At 42.2% G+C, this 22,984-nt stretch overlaps 1 protein-coding gene and 1 long non-coding RNA gene across 2 annotated transcripts in view; one reads left to right on the top strand and one right to left on the bottom strand.

The window, feature by feature from the left end:
• PPP2R5A (protein phosphatase 2 regulatory subunit B'alpha) overlaps nucleotides 1-14,064 on the bottom strand; it is a 47,036-nt gene extending 32,972 nt beyond the window's left edge. The window contains exon 1 of the mRNA XM_082217733.1: nucleotides 13,760-14,064. Within this exon, the coding sequence (XP_082073859.1) occupies nucleotides 13,760-13,913 (154 nt within the window). The 5' untranslated portion in view covers nucleotides 13,914-14,064. The remainder of the gene's footprint in view (nucleotides 1-13,759) is intronic.
• A 939-nt stretch (nucleotides 14,065-15,003) lies between these two features.
• LOC309529711 lies at nucleotides 15,004-16,368 on the top strand. The gene is made up of 2 exons (XR_014218353.1): nucleotides 15,004-15,495; nucleotides 16,044-16,368. It is a non-coding gene; the product is annotated as an uncharacterized lncRNA (long non-coding RNA).
• Nucleotides 16,369-22,984: the final 6,616 nt, after the last annotated feature.

Genomic DNA, 22,984 nt, shown 5'->3' with positions numbered 1-22,984 from the left:
TGATTTGGTTCTTTGTCTGCCTTTGATTCCCCCCCCCCCTCTACTAACCAGGCAGGGATTGGTGTATTGCGCTCATTAGTATCAGACACCCCTTAGGTAATTGAAGGTTTATAAAAATCATACTAACTCTTGGAAATGTGGTAGGAATTCTTTTTTACACAGTTGGCAGCATTTGGGGCAAGAAATCTTTTATAATGAAGGAGGTTATACCACAAGTCATACTTTTAAATACAGTAGCTATATTTATTTATTTTCTTATTTGGACTGTGCAGTATCAAGGACTGCAGGCTAACCTTAGCATGTAATTGACCTGTGATGCTAACTGGAATTCAATTATAGCAGAAACACAAGCATTTGAATAAAAATAAAAAAATTCCTTCCAGTAGCACCTTAAAGACCAACTAAGTTAGTTCTTGGTATGAGCTTTCGTGTGCATGCACACTTCTTCAGATACACTGAAACGGAAGTTGCCAGATCCTTCTATATAGTGAGAAGGTGGGGAGGGGTATTACTCAGAAGGGTGGTGCGAATAGGAGATTGAGCTCATACCAAGAACTAACTTAGTTGGTCTTTAAGGTGCTACTGGAAGGAATTTTTTTATTTTGACTATGGCAGACCAACACGGCTACCTATCTGTAACTGAAGCATTTGAATGGTCTGCAAGTGGGAAGAACAATGAAATTGGAATAACCTTCTCAGTATATACATTTTCCAACTCAGATGAATTACACAAGGATGAATTTCCTCCAGAAATAATTATTCTGCATGGAATATAAAATGCCATGCTCTCAATCTGATTACCCAGCACAACAGAAGTGCAGAAACTATACAGGAAAGTTGAACATTCTCACTGATGTGGGCATTTTACCAAGTTATGCCATTTCATACCATTATGGATTCATTGCCAATGAATTTGGCTGACCACCATTTTATGCCTTTCCCCTCTCTGAAAGTTTACTTCTCTCAGTGCTCCAGCTTATTTTCAGTAGTCACAAATAGACCATAAATACATATAGTGTGTGTGAAATGTAAGGTAAATGACTATTCACAAGCCTACTTCAAAAAAGTGTATTAGGATATTATTAAGATTTTCCCTGGCTGTCCCTACCATTCTTCAGAAAAATGCAAGGTATACAGTAAGTAACTAAAAATGATCAACAAAGATTTGAATATTTTAGTTTCCAAAGTTCTGAAAGTGGTGAAAGTTACAATTGTACAAAAGATAGCACACAAAACCATAGTTTCCTGTTGCCAAGGCAAAATGAATACCTAATGCATCTATGAATAGTTGGGCAAGTTTAAAAGTCCTTATTTGATAAGCAGTGGAACCTCAGGTTGCGAATGTGATCCGTGCAAGAGGCATGTTCACAACCCACAGTGCCGTGTCTGCGCACGTGTGGGTCACGATTCAGTGCTTCTGTGCATGCGCAAGCACAAGCGCCAAAACCCAGACGTAACCCGTTCCGGTACTTCTGGGTTCGACACGGTGCGCAACCCGAAAACGCATAACCTGAAGTGTCAATAACCCGAGGTACCACTGTATATCTAAACAATTATCCTATTCAACACACACTGAAATGAGAAGTTCTTGCTTTACAATTTCATACCCACTTCGACATCCTGACAATTTGTCCATTGATATTGTTAGTAACAAGCTCAAGGTAAATCCTGCTGAGTTTTGCCTACCGAATTTCCTGAATAGGCTACATTAGGTAAACCACTCCATGGCCTGTTATCCACATATGTCAACTTAGCAATTCAACTTATTGTGAATATGCTACTGATATAATTGGTTTCCCTCAGAGCTTCCAGACATGTGCAAGGCCTAAGAGAACATGACAGATGTTAACTTGAAAGCTAGCATAATCTGCAGGGCACTGGAGGATGGGGATTGGGGAAGGTGGTAAAGATGTGAGAACTGCAGTCTGGCATGAATGCCATGTGCTTTCTCATGTGCAATTAAGCTGCTGAGCAATGAAGCTGGAAGAAGCAGAGCTAGCAGCTGGATAGGGAGAAGAAAGAATAGGTAGCAGTAGCAATCATGCATTTTGTTGCTATTCTTGCAGGAGTGTTTGTACCTCAGCATAACTTGTCCCAGTCTCATAGCCTATGCTATGAGGGTTTTAAGGCTTAAGAGCTTTAGTCACCTCTTTACTATTTGAAAGAAAGATACTAAATAACGTTATCCATTTTGAGACACTGTTGTACAGTGGTACCTTGCTTTTAGAACAGCTTAGTTTATGAACAACTTGGAAACAAAAGGTTGCAAACCCAGAAGTAGGTGTTCCGGTTTGTGAACTTTGCCTTGGAAGCGGAACCTGTTCTGCTTCCTGTTGAGTGTGTTCTGTTTGTGAATTGAGTCCCCCGCTGCTAATCAGAGGCTGCCTGTTGAGTCTGTCGGCTGTTGAGTCCCAAGCACCCATGCAACACAGAAGTGACATTTGGAGCTTTTGTTTTTGCTATTTTTTGCAATTTTGTTTCTGTGGCTTTTTTGGTTTTTTGACTGTGACTGTGGCTTGTGACTTCATTTTTGTGACTGTGTGGAACCCAGTTCAGCTACTGATTGATTGACTGATTGTATGACTACAGAAATGGATAAAAGCCCCCCATTCAAACAATGACTATCATCAGTGCACGCAAGGAAAAAAAAGTTTTTTTATCATCTACAATACTGTCTTATTTATTTTATAGTACAGTACAATGATTATTGCTTTCATTTTATCAATCAATAGTCTCATTAGATAGTAAAATTCATTTTAAATTGCTGTTTTAGGGGTTGTTTTTAAAAGTCTGGAACTGATTAATCTGTTTTGCATCACTTTCTATGGGAGAGCACGCCTTGGTTTTGGAACAGACTTCCAGAACGGATTAAGTTTGGGAACCAAGGTACCACTGTAATGGCACACTGGAATAATTCTTCTTCTTGCCTGTTGCTCTCATCCATGTCTACAAAAATAAAATTCAAATATTCTAGACCTGAAAAAGTCTAAATCAAGCATAAAACTTCTACGCAAGTTAACTGCTTTAAAAACTGAAATAGGTTTGTTATACATAAACTTTCTGTAGGTTTAGCTGTTGCTGTGGAAACACGGGAGCAACCATAGCAAAAATGGCAGCATAATGTGAGGCACATTGACAAACATGACTCACTGATCTTTAGTATCCATCCCTTTACTTCTTTTTTATTTACGAGTTGTGAGTTGTGACCACCTAACCATTGGGTTTTGGCACAAGGCATCAGCAGCACCTTCACAGGCATTGCACAGTGTTCCTGTCTATTTTGCAAAGTAGCTTTTTACAATTTAGAAACAAGAGGGCTGCTGAGTTTTTTATATAAGCCCTTCTCACTTCTACCATACCATCTATGCATATTCATAAGAACTGCCTTCCTGATCAGGCTGTTTTGCATCCTGCATCCTAGCAAATATTTTAAGACCAACAATGTGCAAGAAACGCTATCACTCACAACTGATGGTACATAGTTTGCCTTTATCAAAGGTCTAAGGATACCCTGGCTGTGACATTTTGTAACTATCTTGGCTGCAAGATTTATCACCAACAGGCTTGTCTACTCTCCTCAAGCATCTTTCCACACATTGCAAACACTTCAAAATATAGCCATAAATTTATTTCAGCCTAGATTACTGTTTCCCAGTACCCGCCAACAGTCTTGATTTCTGCAAGGCAGGCCTTGCTTGGGAGACCCTTTGGTGACTACAGTCCATAGGGCAACTACATAAAGCAGAGCACCCTGTTAATGAAATGCCCTCCCTGTAGACATTTGGTTTCCCCCCCTCTCACTCTGTTTTCAGTTAGCAATTGGGAACTTTTTTGTTTCTGCATGCCTTCAGTTCATAGTGGAATTGCCCACACATGTGCAACTTTTTAATGGGCATTATACTGTATTTTTATTGTATATTATATTTCACTGTTTTACTGCTTAATGTTTCATTCTTGAAAGCTGCACTGTGCTCTTTCCAAGAGGAACAGGAACTGTGGGGAATAAAAGTAACAATGATAATATATCAGGCACTGCATGAAATCCAAACTCATGTGAGCAGACTTCTACTTCTACATTAAGGATTCCCCTTCCTCTCTCCCCCCTGCAGACCCACACCATCCTCAAAATCTGCTCAGAGTTCTTCAACCCTCCAGAACAGATTTGAGGAGCACACAGAACAGCAGAGAGGCACAGAAAGTCTCGCTGTCCTACTAGAAGTCAGTTCTAAGGATGCAACACATTATTTTTAAACTCACCATATTCCTAGAAAGATTATCATAAGTTGGGCTACAATTCATACTTTATGTATTTGTTTAATATGACATATTTACTGAAAGAATAACGTGGCACTAATTAGACAGCCATACCAGCCAGTTTCACAAGGCTAAAAACGGTTCTTATGTAAGTTTTAAATGCATAGTTAGGGTCTTTCAAGAAGAGAAGAATAACCCACTTCTGGAACATTCCTACTATATTTATATAAGCATACTGACAATTCAAACATGACAGCTACTTTGTAGGCTGGATCTAGAAACATCACAGAAGCAGTTCAGTTAAACACGTTCTAAACTTCATAGAGGGACATACCATAGGTGAAAGATAGGACACTACAGCACCATCAGTGCTATAACACATATAAAGCACTTTATCTTTATAAATGTACCTGAGTCCATAGTCCATATTTTAACTAGGATAGGATGGGCGGGGGTAGGCAAGAGACGCTAGCTAATTTCTAAGTGAGGGAACATTCTAAATAGCTTTTGAACACTAAGTTACTACAAATCCAAAAAAGGAAAGAAAAACTGGTTCCAAGACTTGTGACTATATACACTAACACAGGGACAGCAAGCATAGCCTAGCCAACAGTCAGGGATGCTGTAGACTCCCAGTAGCATATGGATGACACCATGTTGGCTACTCTTGCAGTAACTTCACATTAGCCGTTTCAAGAAAAATAAAATTTCACCCCACAGTGAACTGCTTCATGAGAGACAGTATTAACCAACAATGAAGGGAGTGGGAAACAGTGCTGTGTATTGCCCTGAGTTTAAACCCATGCACTCATTGGGTTGGGCTTTCAACACATCATTCCATCTGTTTGCCACCTGCAACTAAGAAGAGGGATCCCTGGGCAGTGCACTGCTTCAGAAACAAACAAGATCTCTCCCAACTTGTTCAAGTTTCCCCTCTTCTTTTAATATCCCTCCCCTTGTATCTCCCTCTGCCTTTTTCCCCATTGTGAATTGGCAGGCAAAGATCTGGGTTTTTTTACTTTTGTACAACACCCAGCACATAAATAAAATATAAATATATAAACAAGGTGATAGCTATGATAATTATAATAACAAATATTACAAATTATTTGAAATAATAAACTGACATTCTGCTGAACTCTCTTAAGTCCTCTTGTACTCTGTTGTGCAAGGGAAGAGGTCACATTATTCTAATACCACACATGCAGCATTTCCCCCTGCTGAATATATTAATTGCAACCAATATCATTAGGTATTCTGTTTAGATTCCTTCTACACTGCACAAGACTGAACTTCTAAAGATGATGACATGTAAGCCCAGAGGATAAGATCTCCACTTATAATTAACATCTGGAGAGGGATGGAACAGGAACACTCATAGCATGTATAGAAAATGTCAGAACCAATTATTGCTTTAGCCAGCAGGAAGCCACTATATAATGGAATAGTGTGTGAACTAGGCCTCAAAAATCTGATGATAAATGGACAACAGATTTGCAAACAAAGACCTTTAAAAATATTATTGCTGCCAGTCAGTAGGTTAGACTGAATTCCCCCCCGATAGGTTTTTATCTATGAAAGGTAGGTTTAAAATATTATAAATAGACTTCAGACCAGATAAAGTCAATTAACCTTCAGCAATATTTAATATTTCCCTCATATTCAAATAAATAAGTTTATTCAATTTGACACCTGCACAACTAGAATCTGACTCAACTTGAATGCAATAAACATGGAAAAAGAAATTCAATACTATGCTGGCACAAAGATGCTGAAGATTAAAATAGAAAGGTTCTGCATGTGAAGACTGTCAATGGACACTATATTTAGCAATTACTGTTCATGAAAGTGTATTTTTTTTAAATTAGACATTCTAAGGAGGTCACATCTTGAAGAACTTAAGCTATGAATAGTATCTTTGTTTAGAAGACATGGAAACTTTGCAATGCTATGTGAAAGCTGTGTTAATAAAACTGAAAATACCTTAAAAGCCTACATATTAAAAACACAATAGTTGTTGATCCACATTTCTAAAATTTAAGAATGTCTATGTTCCTTCCTTTTCTTAAGAAATCAAGAGGCTAACATTAAAAACAATTAACATAATAACCAATAATTACTGAAACAAAGCAACAGGACACAAATAAAGGGACACAGTCTATCAAAATAAAAGCAACATATAGATTGATAGCTCCACTGCAGCAACTAAATCAGCAAAATACACACTGTGTTCAATTTCAAACCCTTGTCTAAAATGCCAAGCATTTCCCATGTTTCTAAAATACTCAATATTGTGGTTAAAAGGACTTACCATAAAACTGTAAAAGGTATAAAGCAACAATTAAGGTGACCCTGGTCCTTATAAACATTTTGTGGAATAGATCTGTAGATGCTGAATGGAACATATGACAGAAGGCGTAGGATGTTACATAACCAGACTACCTTTGGTTGAAATGCTAAGCATACTTATAGGGAAGCTCAGCTGTAATCAACAAACTTCCAATTTTTTTTTATTTCTCATGAAATATATCAAAATTATTTAATATTTAAACACATGCAAAACAATTTCATATTAAAAACTAATTTTTGTACTCAAAATTAGGATAAAAGTATGTGCTTAAAAGACTCATTTAAAAAGGAAAGTCTTGAACAGATGCTGAAAAGGCCATGGGGAGAGCACACCCCAAATGCCCAATTCCTACATCATACAAATGGACCTCCTGATAAGATAGTGTCTGCAAGAAAACTCTCCCTGCAGAACACCACCCTGGTTGGTTGCATATATAAAGGAGTGAGCTTATCCTTTAGGTATTCCAGTACCAAGATGTATAACACTCTGTTCACCAGGACAGGCATTTGGCACTTCGCCCAGTAGATAACTAGCAGTGTAACGTGATGGCAAAAGTCTGCCCAGGGAGCAGTCAAGCTGCTGTGTTTTACACTAGTTGCACTTCTGCTCAACTCCAGGAGCAGTCCCCACACACAGCACATTGCAGTAGTTTAACCTAGAGGTTACCACATTGACCAGGCTACCCAGGACCAGAAATGTCTATAGCCATCTTACCAGCACAAGCTGGCAAAACACACTCCTAGCTACTGAGGGCCGCTAGCAGAGATTATCCAGCAGCACCCCCAGACTACAAACCTGGTCCTTCAGGATAAGTATGGCCCCATTCAAAGCAGGCAATTGAGGGAACCATGAACCCATGGCACTTTTGTATTGCCAGGTTTGGGGCTCCAGTGAGCCTCCTAGCCATCTGCCAAGTTTAAGCCAGGAGTCCAGGTTCAAATGACATGCTAAGCTAAACCTTGATTTAGCTCACCACAGTGCGGAAATGAAAAAAGACCAGAAACTAAGCGCTCCTCTCTGGGATCCTGCATATTTACGCAGTCCCTACAAGCCACAGTTTGGCTTACCAAGTTATGCAAATGAGGTCACAAGCAGAGATTCAAAGAGTAAGTCTTGCTAGTGAAAGGTCTTGTAATGACTTCTGCTAGCACAATGGGGCTTTTCTCCCCCCTCCCTCCTACCATTCTGCCCCAAGGTGGCTTGGAGTGCTCAGCAGAACCCTCAGAACAATAGGGGGGGGGAGAATCGTTCCATCTGGCAAGCTGATATGCTTGTGTTGATGCAATGCTTTCCATAGCACTACACTGGATCCTCTCTGAGTGTCTCATTTTAAGAAATCATTAAACGCCTATCTGGTTAACTAGGTTACACTGAAATTTAGTATAATACTGTACTCATGTTACATTTTAAGTATAATCTAGCCCAGATGGATTTATCAAACTACAGCATTTGATAAGAGTTTTTGAAAAGTTTACCCACTGTTAAACTATGGTTAAAGTAACTGCTTTGCAATTATATCAGAATTCGCTCTCTTGAGAGTAGAAGAGGTACAGAACACTTCTGTCACACAAATTCTTGAATCCATATTTGGACACTCAGTTTTTAAATTGGAAAAAACCTGAGCCTCAAAAACCTCTCTCAAATCTTGAAATTCTTTGGCATACTTCCAATCCTTTCACTATAAAGGGCATACGTTTCCACCAGGAGTCAACCTCATTTGGAAACAATCTAAAATAAACAGATTTGATTTCAGTGTTTTAAACAAATTGTTCTTTTTCTTTTCCAGAGTTGAAAATGTGAATGTTTCCACAGTGCTAACTACAGATTTACCACTGGGTGCGGTGCTTTATGAAATCAATTCCCTAATGGTATTTAATCTAACATAGGCACCATCTTCCTGGGGCCCCGAGTGCCAAGACTCCCACAGTTTTTGTTGTGGGTGCCCAGTCTCTACCGCCTGCCACCCACTGTCTCTATGGCCACCTCCGCACAACATGACCACCGTGCATAAACTACATGGCTGCCTCTGTGCACCACATGCCGGGCACCATGGCTGTCACCTTACCTCTTGGGCTCTAGCACTGTGGCAGCGACTGAACCAGGGCCTGCACCTCTGCCGCAATGTCCTGGGCCAGTACTGGAGTGCATGCACCATGCCATCACGTGACATCATCATATCATAATGTCAGCACACTGCGGCATGGTGCACATGTGCTTCTATGTTCAATCAGCAACATGCTTTCTTAAGTTGATATTCTATAGGTAGCAAACAAGGACCAGAAATAACAATAACATTTTAAGTCTAAATTATAAGGGTAAACCTAACAAGTGCTGTAAATGGAATCATAATAGTCCCAATACAGTAAGCCCTGTAATATAAATGCATGAAGCAGTCCCCCCCTAATTTTACCAGTCCATAGTGCCCACACATCATAGTGCAAATCTGATCACATGACTATAACTAGTATCCCTTGTCCACCACCTGGATGAAGTCCAACAGAGAGTAGTTTTGCCATTTGCTCAGAACTGCAAAAGCAGGGGAAGTTACAAAGCACCTACTGGACACAATACAAAGCTGCTGGATTAGATTTAGCTAAGTGGGTCATATGTTGCACAGTCCTGTTAAATAACTTGTTGCAATGTGGCACATAAGTTGCAGATCAGCAAAATAAAGGATAAGTTCTGTTGTGCTTGTGGCTTTCCCATACATATCTGAACAAGGTCCTTCAATTTTCTTTACAATCTATTCCTTATAAACGCTTAGTACAGAAAAAGCATATTTAAGACAATCCATCTATTATTCTCCCTCAAGCCTTCAATTTCCAGAGAATGAAAACTGATGCAAGGCACTCCTTAGCAAATAGCTTGTACAAGGTAACCAATAACATCTAACTATCATGCATTTTAAAAACCACAATCTAGTGTCACCAGCTAAAACAGCACATACTTCAGAATGATGAAAGGGAAGACAACAATGTCACAAGACCTGGAAATATTCCTCAATTGTAGAGCATGCTCAGTAATCTACAAATTTTTGCTAGGCTTAATTGCCAACTACTACTTGAAGTCACCATCAACTACTCTCTTCTCTGTTTTACTCCCTACCAATGGCCTTTTGGAAACGGTGTGAGCGACACGTTGCTACTTTGGTAGAAGTCTAATGGGAAATGAAGTAGACCCCCTCTTCTCTCTGACCTGCAGAAAACAGTGAAATAAATGTTGCCAAGACCTAAGGTGAAGACAGACTGTCCCATCTTCCCCACAATTCACAGAAAACTCAGGAAAATGTATCTCTGTGCTGGGTATGTGGAAAAGAAATAAGGGTAGTTACCATTAATAATATATAGAAGACTGAGTACAGTCATACCTTACGTTGTGTCAACTTCAGGCTACGTCTTTTCAAGTTGCGTCCTGCGGCAACCCGGAAGAACTGGAACAGTTACTTCCAGGTTTTGCCTGGGTTTTGCTGCTTACACATGTGCAGAAGCGCTAAATCGCGCCGTGCGCGTCCGCATACGCAGCGCTTCTGGATGCGAACGCTTCGAGTTGCGGACGTGCCTCTGGGACAGATTACGTCCACAACTTGAGGTTCCAATGTATGCTACTTTACTTTCTTGCACTTATTTGGGGTATCATGACATAATGTTTCCAAGTATTTGCCACATAATAGACAACTTTAATGGACTACACGACACTATATTCTTGATATGGCACTTGCTTCTCTCTTTCCTTCCCTCACTATCTCTCTCCACACCCATTTTCTTACCCACCCTTCACTCAAAAGTCCCCAGGTGGGTTATATACAATTAAAAAATACAATACTTAAATCCACAAAAAATACAGGCAGCTCCCATTTATGTGAATTCAATATGTGTGCGACCTTGTATACACGCCGAACGCAGAAGCGACCCGGAAACATCATAAAGACATCACTGAAATGTCTCTAAAAGGGCGTGGGGGGCAGAAAAGGGTATTTGCCGGCTTTTTCAAAGGGTTTCAATTATATGAGATTTCACTGATGTGTGCAGTGTTGCAGAACGTAACTCTGCATAAATGGGGGGTATCTGTACAATAAAACAGCACCACTCAAAATTAGAGGAATTTGATAAAACAACACCTCACCCCACCAAAAGTCTGGGCAAAAAAGCACACCTTGACATGACAAAAAAGTTACAGGATCAGTGTAAGATGCACCTTAGTGAGAGCATTCCACAGCTACCACTGAAAAGGCCCTACGATACACAGATACACCGTTGCCCTCAAACCCTTTTTGGCAATGTCACCATGAGCAGAACCTCCCTGAGTGATCTTACTCAGATAAGTTGACATGGAAGTAGACAATTCCTCACATACTTTGGGCCCAATGTTAGGACTTGATATTGTTGGAATACCTTTTGGGGGCTTTTACTTACCATCACTGTCAACATGCTTAGTTTATGCTGAGTTCATTGCTCCTGTTTTTATTGTATTTTAATGCCTTATTTTGGACCACTTTCAGATATTTTTATGATAGGTGGTATACTACTTTAAGCAAAAGAATAAATACATTTCCTATATTTTGTGTATGCTAATTATATAAATTGGTATCCAATAATTTCTAGTTTAGTAGAAATTTTACCTTAGAAATTATTTCAGCTGGAAAACATCACCAACTGAAGTTTCAGAACCTGCCTTATGAGTCATCATTTTTTGATGGGCATGCAGTATATACACAGATAATGTGAGAAACTTGCTTTGGCTGGTCCTATCCCCCCTCATACTTCAATTCATTCATCCTACTTCTTGCCATCCAAAAACATATTCCAGTTTGTAGAAGTAGTAGAATTGGGATGAGGAACATGTGACCTTCCAGATGTTGTAGCACTACCAACTAACTCCCTTCTCTTGCGGGGGCCCAATTAGTGCCATTGCCTTCCGTTAAGAGTTTGGGTGTAATCCTTGACACCTCCCTTTCCATGGAGGTGCAGGTTAAAGCAACAGCCAAGGCAACATTTTTCCACCTTCACCGCATCAAGCAGTTGGTGTTTACCTTTCCTGCCCCGACCTGGCCACAGTGATCCATGTGACGGTCACCTCCAGGCTTGACTACTGTAATTCGCTCTACGCGGGGCTGCCCTTGAAACTGTCCCAGAAACTCCAGCGAGTGCAGAATGCTGCAATGAGGCTCCTCACGGGGTCACTACCATGGAAGCATATTCACCCAGTGCTTTTCCAGCTGCACTGGCTCCCGGTGGAGTACAGGGTCAGATTTAAGGTGCTGGTTTTGACCTTTAAAGCCCGTCATGGCCTAGGACCCTCGTACCTACGGGACCGCCTCTCCCGGTATGCCCCACGGAGAGCCTCAAGGTCCATAAATAGCACCACCCTAGTGGTCCTGAGCCCTAAGGAAGTTAGATTAGCTTCAACCAGAGCCAGGGCCTTTTCAACACTGGCTCCGGCCTGGTGGAACGCTCTGCCTCATGAGACCAGGGCCCTGCAGGATCTGATTTCTTTCCGCAGGGCCTGTAAGACAGAGTTGTTCCACCTGGCCTTTGGCTTGCAGCCAATTTGATTCCCACCCCCTTTCTTTTTCCTTTTTCCTTTCTCCTCCTGTGATGAGGCTGCATTTTAATATTTTAATGTTTCACTATTTTAATGTTGTATTTTAATATTGTTTTTAAGTTGTATCCATTCAACTTGTTTTTATTTTTGCTTGTTAGCCGCCCTGAGCCCAGCCTTGGCTGGGGAGGGCGGGGTATAAATAAATATTATTATTATTATTATTATTATTATTATTATTATTATTATTTCCAACCCTGACCATGGCTGGCTGGGACTGATGAGCATTTTAGTCCAGCAACATCTGAAGAACCTCAGGTTTCCCACGCCTGATGTGGAGAGAGAAAGCTAAAGAAGAGACACAGGGGCCTCTCTCTTCTGCCTTTTAAAGGGCTTCCCATTCAACTACTAGAAAATAATTAAGTTAGCACCACCTGCTCAAGACACTATTTGAAACACATAGTATACTCTGCCAGAATGTGTCACATCTTTGGATGGTCAAATATCCCTTCAAAAGATGTGGTATTTTCTTCATTTTCTAGACACGCTAGTGCAGTGCAAGAGTCTTAGTACTGCTTGTATTAGCAGTATTAAAAAACAAACAGAACTCATTACACTACACTACAAAAATGTGAGTCCTAACCCCTTTCAGCTCAAACTATCATTTTTTATCCTCTCCTCCCTTTTTAAAAAAAAATGTGAAAAACTTTTTTAGACAGCCAAAAAAAAGTGTTGAGTTGCACGTAAGAATTCCAGTACTTCAAATTAACATCAGAGTTGGTAAAAATGGAGTTCGGATTATCATAGGCCTAACAAACCCAGAAAAGAGGATAAAGAAATTCACAGAAATGCACACTTGCTAAACTCTACTACTATGAGCTTCTGGGAGCCTAACTAATCATGTGAGCACTCTTTAATTCCAGGGGGTGAAAGTAACACAGTACCACAGTTTTAAAGGGAAGGATACTTTTTACACTAATTTAAACAGCAGTAACAGCCCCTGGAGGAGATTACACAAAACCCAGAGAAGAATGAGGAAGGGGAGGACAGGTTAAAATTTATGAAGGCCTTGTTTCTGAGCAAGTTCTGCAGATTATGCCATAAACCCTGGTGCTCCCAGCCGGTGTTGGCCTGGGGGGTCCTCTTTTGTCCCTGGTACTACCCACAAATGAATCAAGCCAACATTTTGCATGGCCAACTCCTTAAGGGCAGGAAAGCATGAAATCCCAGCAGCTCAGGGAACAAGGCCCTTAAAAGTGCAAGGTCTTCAAAACAGGAAAGCACCTAATCTCCTGAAAGCTGTTCAAATGCGAACCTGTGGCACTATATTTCAGAGGGGAAAGGGATAAAAGGCAGGCAGGGTTTTAACAAGGCTGCGGAGAGGAAGTTTCGGAACAAGAGTTGCGCCTTAACATGGAGTAACAGAGGGCAATGAAACGGGCTGCCGCGAAATTTAGAGGGTTGGCACAAGGAAGCAAGCAGCACGTAGGCGGCGGCGGCGAGAGGCGGGAGGAAGTCTCTTCCCGCAGAAGGCAGCACCTGTAGCCCGGGGCTAAGTGAGCTGCAGCTCGCTCGATTCCTCCCTAGGAGATACATACGGTATAATTGATACATTACCTTTGAGCTGGGGCAGCGGGAAGAGCTCCACGGGGCTGCTTTGGGTGCGGAACTGCGAAGACCCCTGCGACCGCTTCTGCTTCTGAGCCTTGCGCACCGACCTCCGCGTGAAGCCGTCCACTTTCTCCGCGGCGGAGATCGCCGCCGCCGACATGGCTGGGAAAGGAGGAGGCACGAGGGGGGATCGCCTCTCCCTTGAAGCATATAATCACGCCGGAGGGGCGGGGGGAGGGAGGAAGGCAGAGCAAGCGGCGGCGGGCGAGAAGACACCACCAGCCAAGCAAGAGGAAGACACTTAATCCAGTGCACCAAGGAATAGGGGCCGCGGGGGGGGCGGTTCTTCCCCCAAGAAAGGGGGAAGAATCCAAACACCTTCCAAAGGGGGAGGGGGGAGAGGCTGTTTATCCAACACCTCAAAGACAGAAGGCTCTTAATCCGACACCCTTGAGAAGGGAGGGGATACACTTAATCCGATACCCCAAAGGAAAAAGGGGTTTCCAAATAATGGATACTTTTCCGAGGAAGAGACCAAATGAGGGTTAAACCAAAGGGGGGGGGCCGGCACGCAGCAAAGACCCGCCCCCGCTGCGTCCTCCAAATCAGCCGAGCCTCCGAAGGAGAAAAACAGAAGAGGAAACTTTTATTCTTCCTCCCTTCGCCAGCGACGTCTCTTCGCCGCCCGCCCGCGAGCGGCAAACTTTGGCGGCGCGCGGTCTCGCGAGGAGGAAGGAGGCGCTGTTCTCCCGCCACCCGCCGCCTCAGCCAGGCTCGCTGTCGCCTGGGCCGCCCCGCCAGGCGCTCGCTGTCATGAGCCGGGGTTCCTCGGCGACTCCTGAGGGAAGAACGGCGGCGGAGCGGGAAGGGGAGAGAGAGAGGCCAGGGCCGCGCAGCCTCCTCTTCAGCCACCGTCGGGAGCCCCCGGCGCCTCTTCCGCCAACATCTTGTCACGCCAGCGCCCCCCGCCGCCGCCGCTTCTCCTCTTCCTCCTTCTCCTCAGAGGCCGCGCGCAACGTAACAGCGGGGGAGGGAGGGGCGCGGAGGCGGCGAACCTTCCACTCGAGAAGCGGCGCGCAACTTGCTGCAAGTGAGCGCGCTGTTAAGGGCAGCCGAGTTCCGACTCGGAGGAGGGGGCGGGGCCAGCGGCGAGGGGAGGAGAGGAGGTAGAGGAGCAGGAGCAGGAAGGCGGTTGGAACAGCCGTTGGAGGACGCCGGACGGAGGGTAACTGACAGGAGCGCAGCAGCCAATCGGAGAGGCGGCGGGGCGGGCGGCGGCGGTGGTTAAAGCGAATTGCCTTCTGTTGGGCGGGACGAGCTGGAAGCCAAGCGACGCGACCTCTGAGGGACCGGGCGAGTGACACCAAGATTTGCCCAACGCGAGGGGGGGTCAAAGGCGGGGTGTGGTACGGAGGACGCGATTGGGTCTACGGCAGCGGAGGCGGGACGAGCAGAGAGCCAATGACGAGTTGCGATCAGGACTTTTTCGTTGGTTTGTTTTGAGGTGGGAGCTCAGAGGGGCGCGAGGAGGGCAGGAATCCCACCCGGCAGCTTTCGGGGGTTGTGAAGTTGGGCTGGTCTGCTGCTTGTGTTTTTCTTCCGGGAAAGGTCACCGTTGTTGGCTTTTGGGTCCCTAGTGGCGGGACGGAGGGGGGGGGAGTCCGCAAGAAACTTCAGCAGCCCAGTCTTGTTCATCTTTACTTGCAAGTAAACCCTGTTCAACCAGTAGAGCTTACTCTTGGGTAAGCAGGCAGTTACTAACTTTTGTCTTCTCTCTTCCCCACCGCTCCTCTGGAGATGCAACATTTCCAGAAAATGGGAATAAAACCCATTTCCCCTTCTCCTGACATAGTTTTTTTGTGCACACAAAACAAAAATTGAGAAATTGTGTGTGTGTGTTTTATATATTTATATATAAATATAACCCAGCCAGATGGGCGGGGTATTTTATATATATATAAAAGGCCTGGGGAAAGAGGGATGTTTTTGCCTGGCACCTAAAAATATGTAACACAGGTGCCAGGTGAGTCTCCCTCGGGAGAGCATTCCACAAACATATATGCAATACTTATCATCCCCAAACATATGTTACTGCTTTAGCAAAATAAAGTGTATTGTTCCAAAGCTAGGGTAGAATAAAATTATCCCCTTAAATTTTAGACTATAAATGTACCAAGTAAGATTACAATACTACCCACACAGTCAACTTCCTTCTGTGGGTCTTGGTTAAAGCTCACACCCCTATTTGCAGTTTCTGCCCCACTGCCTTTTGACCTTTTTTTATCCCCAGCGAAACAAAGCAAGAAGCTGCTTGTTTGTTTCCCATTCTGCAGCAGTGTGTCTGTGTCCTTCAAGGGGCAAGGTGAAAAGGTTGACCACAAAGGAGGGAACAGGTCAGAAGGGCAGCAGAAACAGGATGATTGCTACTAGTATCTACAGACTAAACCAAAGGTGACTAGGAGATGGCAGGCAGCAATTCACAAGCGACAGAGGCCCTGCATGTTCCTCTAACGAAGATTACTGCACCCATAATACAGAAATTCATTTTGAATTGAAGTGTTGTATTTGCCAGTGCACTAATGCTGTACATCTTAAAATAAAACATACTTAATAGAGGGTTTTTTCCAGTGTCCTTCAAAATATGTCAGTTTTTAAGGTGGAAACATTTGCAAAAAGTCTTCTGGAAAAAAACACCTTTTTAAAAATTCCCTGGGTGAGGTGTAATAGGACCTTCACACCTCTCTCCTCAGCCCATTTCTTCTGGCAGGAAGGAGAGGCTTGACCTCTTAAATATTAGCCTTTACATAATATAACTTTTTAAAGTGTATTAGCCCTGGAGAGGCATAGCAGTCCAAATTATGGAAAGAGGTTCAGTTTGTGGTGTTGTAACAGTGCCTGGAAACAAGTATGCAAATAGCAGCTGTTTCAGAAGGGGAAAACAACTTTTTGAAGCTTCATTATTGGTATGTTAGGAATAGCAGCTGTGAGCTTCTTTTTAAAGCCACATACGCACAGGATGGGTCTTGTTTACAAATTCTGGGAGAGTGTATTTACTAAATGACCATTTATAATGCATGTGTGCGATGTTCTTCACACCTGAGCACCTCTGCATGATGGAAGAGAAAGAGTTGCTATGCCATATTTCAAACAAATGTGTGAAGCGTTCCTAATTCTGCCATTCAAGGAGATGTGATTAAGATCTAATCATAGACACCCTGCAGGTCAAAAGCTTGTGTAGTGGTTTCAAGAGCCTACATTAGTGTTGTGTATGCAGCATCTCATCAAATTATGGAAGCTGTGCAGAGACTTGTTCAACTGTGCTGTAGGCCTGCAGTCTTGTGCAGCCAAACAACTTTAGTCTGTTTTGCTCAACCAATCCTACTTCAGATTCTTTCTTGGATTACTGCATCAATTAAGAACTCTGGAACAGAGACAGGATTCCTTGCTTCTGTCATGTCTGCACCTCAGAACACCAACAGAACTCTCCTTCCCTCAAAAGTTGTTAATGGAGATGGCTGAATCTGACATAACCCCCCTAAGGTTTAACATGTCTTTGCTGTCCTTGCTATGGCTTTGCATCCATGGCCTTCTTTTATGTCATATCCTCAATTTTCATCTTGTTAAAAGAAGGTTGTTTCGCAAATTGTTTAGAAAAGAAGACCCAGCAAATAATTATTTAATCCTAAACATAACTGGCATTTAATTTTAGGAATATTTTTTTGTTTTGACCCTTCCTTTGAAACCAGTATCCCTGTAATTTGCTGCAGCCTACTGGTTAAGTCCAATTTCCCATGTGGTTTCTCATGCCTTATGCCTTCCTTAAAGGACAACTCATGTGCTCGCTCAAATATGATCACCAATTAATAGCAGTTTGCGAGGCAGGTAATCTCTGTGAGTGGTGCAGTAGAGATAAACCTCTGCTCCCACTGAGAGAACAGTGGGAGTCAAAGATAGAGCAGAATTCAGTTTTTCAGCCATGGACATGTAAATCAATACTCTTTCCTTCTTAGTACTAACAGATGCCTTTAAGTGGTGAGAGTGGAGTTTGGAATTTTGCCACACTAGCAAGATTGTGTCAGGAAATTGATGCATTTGTATACTATGATATCCATGATGATGGGTAACTGTTTATGAAAAAATATCCTGAACTGATCCATTTATACACTACCTTTTTATTTCCTTTTAGTGGGATTATAGTATTGGCTCCAGGGCTTTTAATAGCTTAGACGCTATAGTATTTACTCCTGCACTACTTTGACAGGAAATGCTCCACCTGCTGAAAATTTCTCTTCTTTACATTTATTAATAAGAACCTGAGGACAGCACCCTCTGCCATTAGCTAAGGACAAGGGCACTGGGAGGCCACTACCCCTGCCTTCTAGCAACAGCCTCACAGCCAAATGGAGACCAACCTAGCTCTAGCAGTGGATCAAAGGAGGATTTGTCATAAAGAACACTCCCAACTGCTGGTTGCCCTGCAGAAGCAAGAAGAAGGGCCTTTCCGGTCCCATCCATCGGCCAAAGGAGCAAGAGGCATCAGTTGCCAGTCACAGGGGTTTTTTAAAAGCTGATTTTCCAACTGCACAAATTCCCCATCAGTCACTCCCTTCACTATATTTTCCTACCTTTCTCTGGAGGCCTAGAATCATAAAACTGTAGAGTTGGAAAGGACCCTGAGGGTTGAATCTCAACTAAAGCATTGGCAGATGGCCATCCAACCTCTGCTTTAAAACCTGCAGTGAAGGACAGTCTGCCTCATAATTCAAAAACTGTGAAATCAGGATAGTCTCTTGGATTTCTTGTTCTTAAAAACGTTTATATTGAAGAAAACATTGAATGTTTGTCTATTTTGCCTCAGGTTCTTTAAGATATTTGGGGACATAGGAAGCTGCCTTATGCAGAGGCAGCTCATTGGTCCATCTACCTCTGGATTGTCTACAGTGACTGGAAGCAACTTCCCAGCATATCAGGCAGGAGTCATTCCCCAGCCCTACCTAGAGAATCCTGGGATTGAACTTGGGACCTTCTGCATGCAAAGCAGATCCTCTAACAATAAGCTGCAGCCCCTTTTGATTTATCGATTTTAAGAAAATTTTAAAAAGTGCGTTTACTTTTGTGTGTCAACAAACTTAATAACAAATTAAACAGCATAAAAAGTTAATAAAATGTTGGTCTACATTTTTGCTACTGTACTTGTTTGGCACTGTCTGCTTTCACAAGTGGGACTATCCTATTGCTCAAATGCATGGCAAGACTCCTGTCTCATTCACTGCAAATTGTACAGGCTATCCGGCACTCAATAAATGAGAGTCCTTAAATAACATTGGAACAAATTGTCCGAGAGACCATCTGTTGTCTCCCCCTTGCATCTTAGGATTTGAGATAGAGGGATTGGAACTGAGATCAGGAGGTACTTAGGAAGAATTTAGGGACTCCTAAGTAAGATCACCCTTCAGCTTAGGTTGTGCTGAAACCTATTTGTAAATAACAGCTTCAGAAACAAACTACTATGGGGAAGTATTTTAGTTTTAGGAGTGTGCATTTGTCAGTTACAGTTGTGGCTATTCTCTTTGGGGTTCTTCATTCCATTTTTAAAAATAGTTCTGTGTGGAACGCTCATATGCCAAATGCCTCATACAGATATAAAACGGAATATGTCACGTACATAAATAGCAAATGTCCCCTGACTATCCTGGCCCTTGACTGTTTACAATTATTTCAAGGTCCCAGGACACCTGCAACAATGTGGTGTAATTTGGAAACCCATAATGGCACATCAAAGATATAGAATCATTTGACAATCCGTTAAATTTAATAAAGGTGTACTATTCAATTTAGAATTAAAATAGTGAATTTTCTACAGCCACCTTAACTACATAGCTGCCTAGACCTTCAGCAGATAAAGCAGGGGCAGCCAAATGGGTTCTCTCCAAGCCTTTCCCTTTCCCTGCCAGGTTTTCTATATGCAGGAAATTCTTTTGTGTGGAGTATTCACTCCTGTCAGCCTCAACAGCAGGCTGAAGCAGGGATGTTACAAACTCTGATGTACATCTCCTGGACTAATGTGCAGATCATAACTTAATTATCCAGCTGTTTTTGCACGAACCAAAAGTTCAAACAATAATGTGTATTTTGAAAGAAAATATGTACCGACATGTATTTAAATGGGCATTTTGTGCATGTTTCGTTATTACAGATTAATGTGAAAGCAGGATAAAATCTACTGATGGGTGAACACAAGCAGAAGTTGTGTGGATCGGAAATAGATTCTTCCCATCCCTAATCTGAACAGGAACAGGGACAGATTTATGTAGTAGTTTACCATCTCTGTTTGTAAAAACAAGACAACAGAAGCCACAACCCAGAGGTGGTTTAGTGACTAGAGAGTGGGGCTTGGCTGTGGGAAGCTGAGAGTCTAATTCTTCAATCTTGCTGTAAAGCTCACTGAATGGCCTCAGGCAAGTCACAGACCTGATGCAGATGCCACAATCTCAGCTTCACAAACCACAGTATATTGAGCCATGATTGTAATGGCTAACTTGGATCAATGCTTCTTAGCCTCCTTCTCTCAGGGTTGCTCTGAGGAGCTTAGAGGCTGGACCTGAAAGACAGGACTGGAAATAATAACGAGCATTTATTCCACTTGAAAATGGGAAAATACATATGAGTCCTTATTGCCTTTTATGGGGGTGGGGAGGTGGAATCTGTAGAAAACCAGCAATTTTGTAATGTACAGAAGCCACAAAAAAAAAAAATAATGTATGTCAACTAATCTGTCTCAGAAGGGTTAGGAAGCACAGATATTTCAATAAACTTGCTAAAGTATAAAAAGGCAACCAGTCTAACAGAAAACTTAATGGTTAGCATCCTGTCAGCTTATTAGCTGGAAAACAGGCAGTGCTGTTGAACAAAACTAAAACAGTACAAATCAAATGCAGTGCATCTCATGAATAAAGTCTCCATTATTTAGGATACACAGTGACTGCGTATCATTTATGTAAAATTATTGTTCTGTTCAGATTGCACTACTATTTATGTGAGTATAAGGTAAAGGTAAAGGACTCCTGGATGGTTAAGTCCAGTTAAAGGCGACTATAGGGTACGGCGCTCATCTTGCTTTTCAGGCCGATATATTGGGAGGGAGTAGTGTGGCTCAAAGGTTTCTGATCTTTCATGCCATTACCGGGTTCATTTGGTCATTTTTTGACTCGAGATGGGCAGACATCACCAGTGGTTAATTGTTTCTATGGTGTGTTGTTTCAGTGCCCTATATCAAACAGACATACAGAAAAGATTTTAAAATGATTCTGGACATGGGGAAAGAGACATGCACATGTCACATTCCATGCATGTGGTGTCTCATTTAAACTGTGCCATCAGCTGCCACGTGTTCAGCATTAGGGTAACAGAAGAGTTCCCACATGGATCATGGAACTCTGGTATGCTGGTGCCACATGACTCAGTTTAAATGAGATGATGACTGCATGGAATTAGAGACTCGTCAATCTCTTAATTTCAGATTCTGTTTTACTCATTTTTCGTATCTTATGCTCAGTTTGCCCCATTTTGTTATCAGTTTGTGATTTTATTTATTGCAAATAGTTCCACACAAAATTTTGTGTGTTGTACACTATTTTCACTAATATACACTCCTTTTTGCCCATTTTCACCTATGCTTTTTTCTATACATTTGTTTTGGTTGGAGAGCTATATTGCAAATGCAGAAAAGTGTGACATTCAAACAAAAGCTGCCATTTGGTTTGGGAAGTGCGAATTAGGGAGGTTTCATTAAAACATGAACAGAACCAATTTCACCTCATTTCTACATGGAGCTACTGCCTAATTACATTTTCCCAGCATCAAATGTAAATCAGGCCTCATGATAAATAGATGCCACCAAGTAACACAGCTTGCCTCAGCTGAACCCATGATAGACTACAGTCAACAGCTTGCTGCAGACATTTTACGGCTGTCACTTTGCATATGCAGGAAAATAATAATATGATGAGCAATGCACACATTTCTATTTATCTTTCCTGCATGTGATGTGATGGAAAACAGGATTTTTCACGACCACTGGAGAGAGAAAAATAGCATTCTATATTTATTGTTCTAGCTTCTTGTCATGTGGCTTTCAAAGCAGATTTTGGAATACATTATATAAGGTAAATGTTCACATACATTTCTTTAAACTGGGGCATGGCAAAACATTAGAAGGCTGGAACTAAACAGTAAGAATAAAATGAGCTGGTGAGTCTAAAAGACTAAGCTAAACAGTACCTACACGTGATTTTTCCTTCCTACTTCCAACACTATGAACTACTCAAGAATACAGTGCTTACATAGGCTTACATACTGATGATAATAAATGCAGTATCAGTTGCTACTACCACATAAAATCTGATCTTACAGAAGAAACTTGGGCTCCCATGGCAGGTCTTGGAATGGCTCCAGAAGTCCTTCCCCCTCAGTGGGGAGTCAACAACCCTTGGACCACCCAAAAGAGCTCCACTGGTCAGTTGTTTGAAGATGCAACACAGCTGTGAAGTTGTCTTCTTTGCTGCTCACTCGTGAGGTAACACGTGAGGCACAATTATATGCAATAGTCAGCATCGGAACAAGATCTGTGTCGCTTACACTCTAGATTAAGTCCAGCTGCTTTATAGCCTAGGGCTTCCCAGACTGTCAGAGAGCCAACTGGTCTCCAGACTCACCACAATGCTGCCTTGGATTGATAGGAATAATAATAATAATAATAATAATAATAATAATAATAATAATAATAAAAAACCTCTAGAGGGCCACAGGTTCCCCATTGTTGCTTTCAAGGATGGGTTGTTGCTGCCTGTGCCATTGAATTGATGGGTTGGGAGTGCTGTGACATCACATTGTTTGCTGTTATAATAATAATAATAAAATTTTATTTATATCCCGCCGTCCCCAGCCGAAGCCGGGCTCAGAGCAGCTAACAACAATAAAAGTAACACAGCATTTTAAAATCAATTCATTCTAAAATCAATTCAAAATCAAATTAATGACAACCATTGAGCTAGAGTTCTATGAGGATTACCAAACGAAGGGGTCAGACTGTGCCTTGGCCAAAGGCCTGGTGGAACAGCTCTGTCTTGCAGGCCCTGTGGAAAGATGTCATGTCCTGCAGGGCCCTGGTCTCCTGTGACAGACTGTTCTTCCAGATCGGGGCCACAGCTGAAAAAGCCCTGGCTCTGGTTG

The sequence above is a fragment of the Podarcis vaucheri genome (assembly GCF_965113315.1).
Source record: "Podarcis vaucheri genome assembly, chromosome: 3".
Classification (NCBI taxonomy): Eukaryota; Metazoa; Chordata; class Lepidosauria; order Squamata; family Lacertidae; genus Podarcis; species Podarcis vaucheri.
The sequence above is the reverse complement of the archived record's forward strand: the minus strand, read 5'-3'. Positions and strand labels throughout refer to the sequence as shown.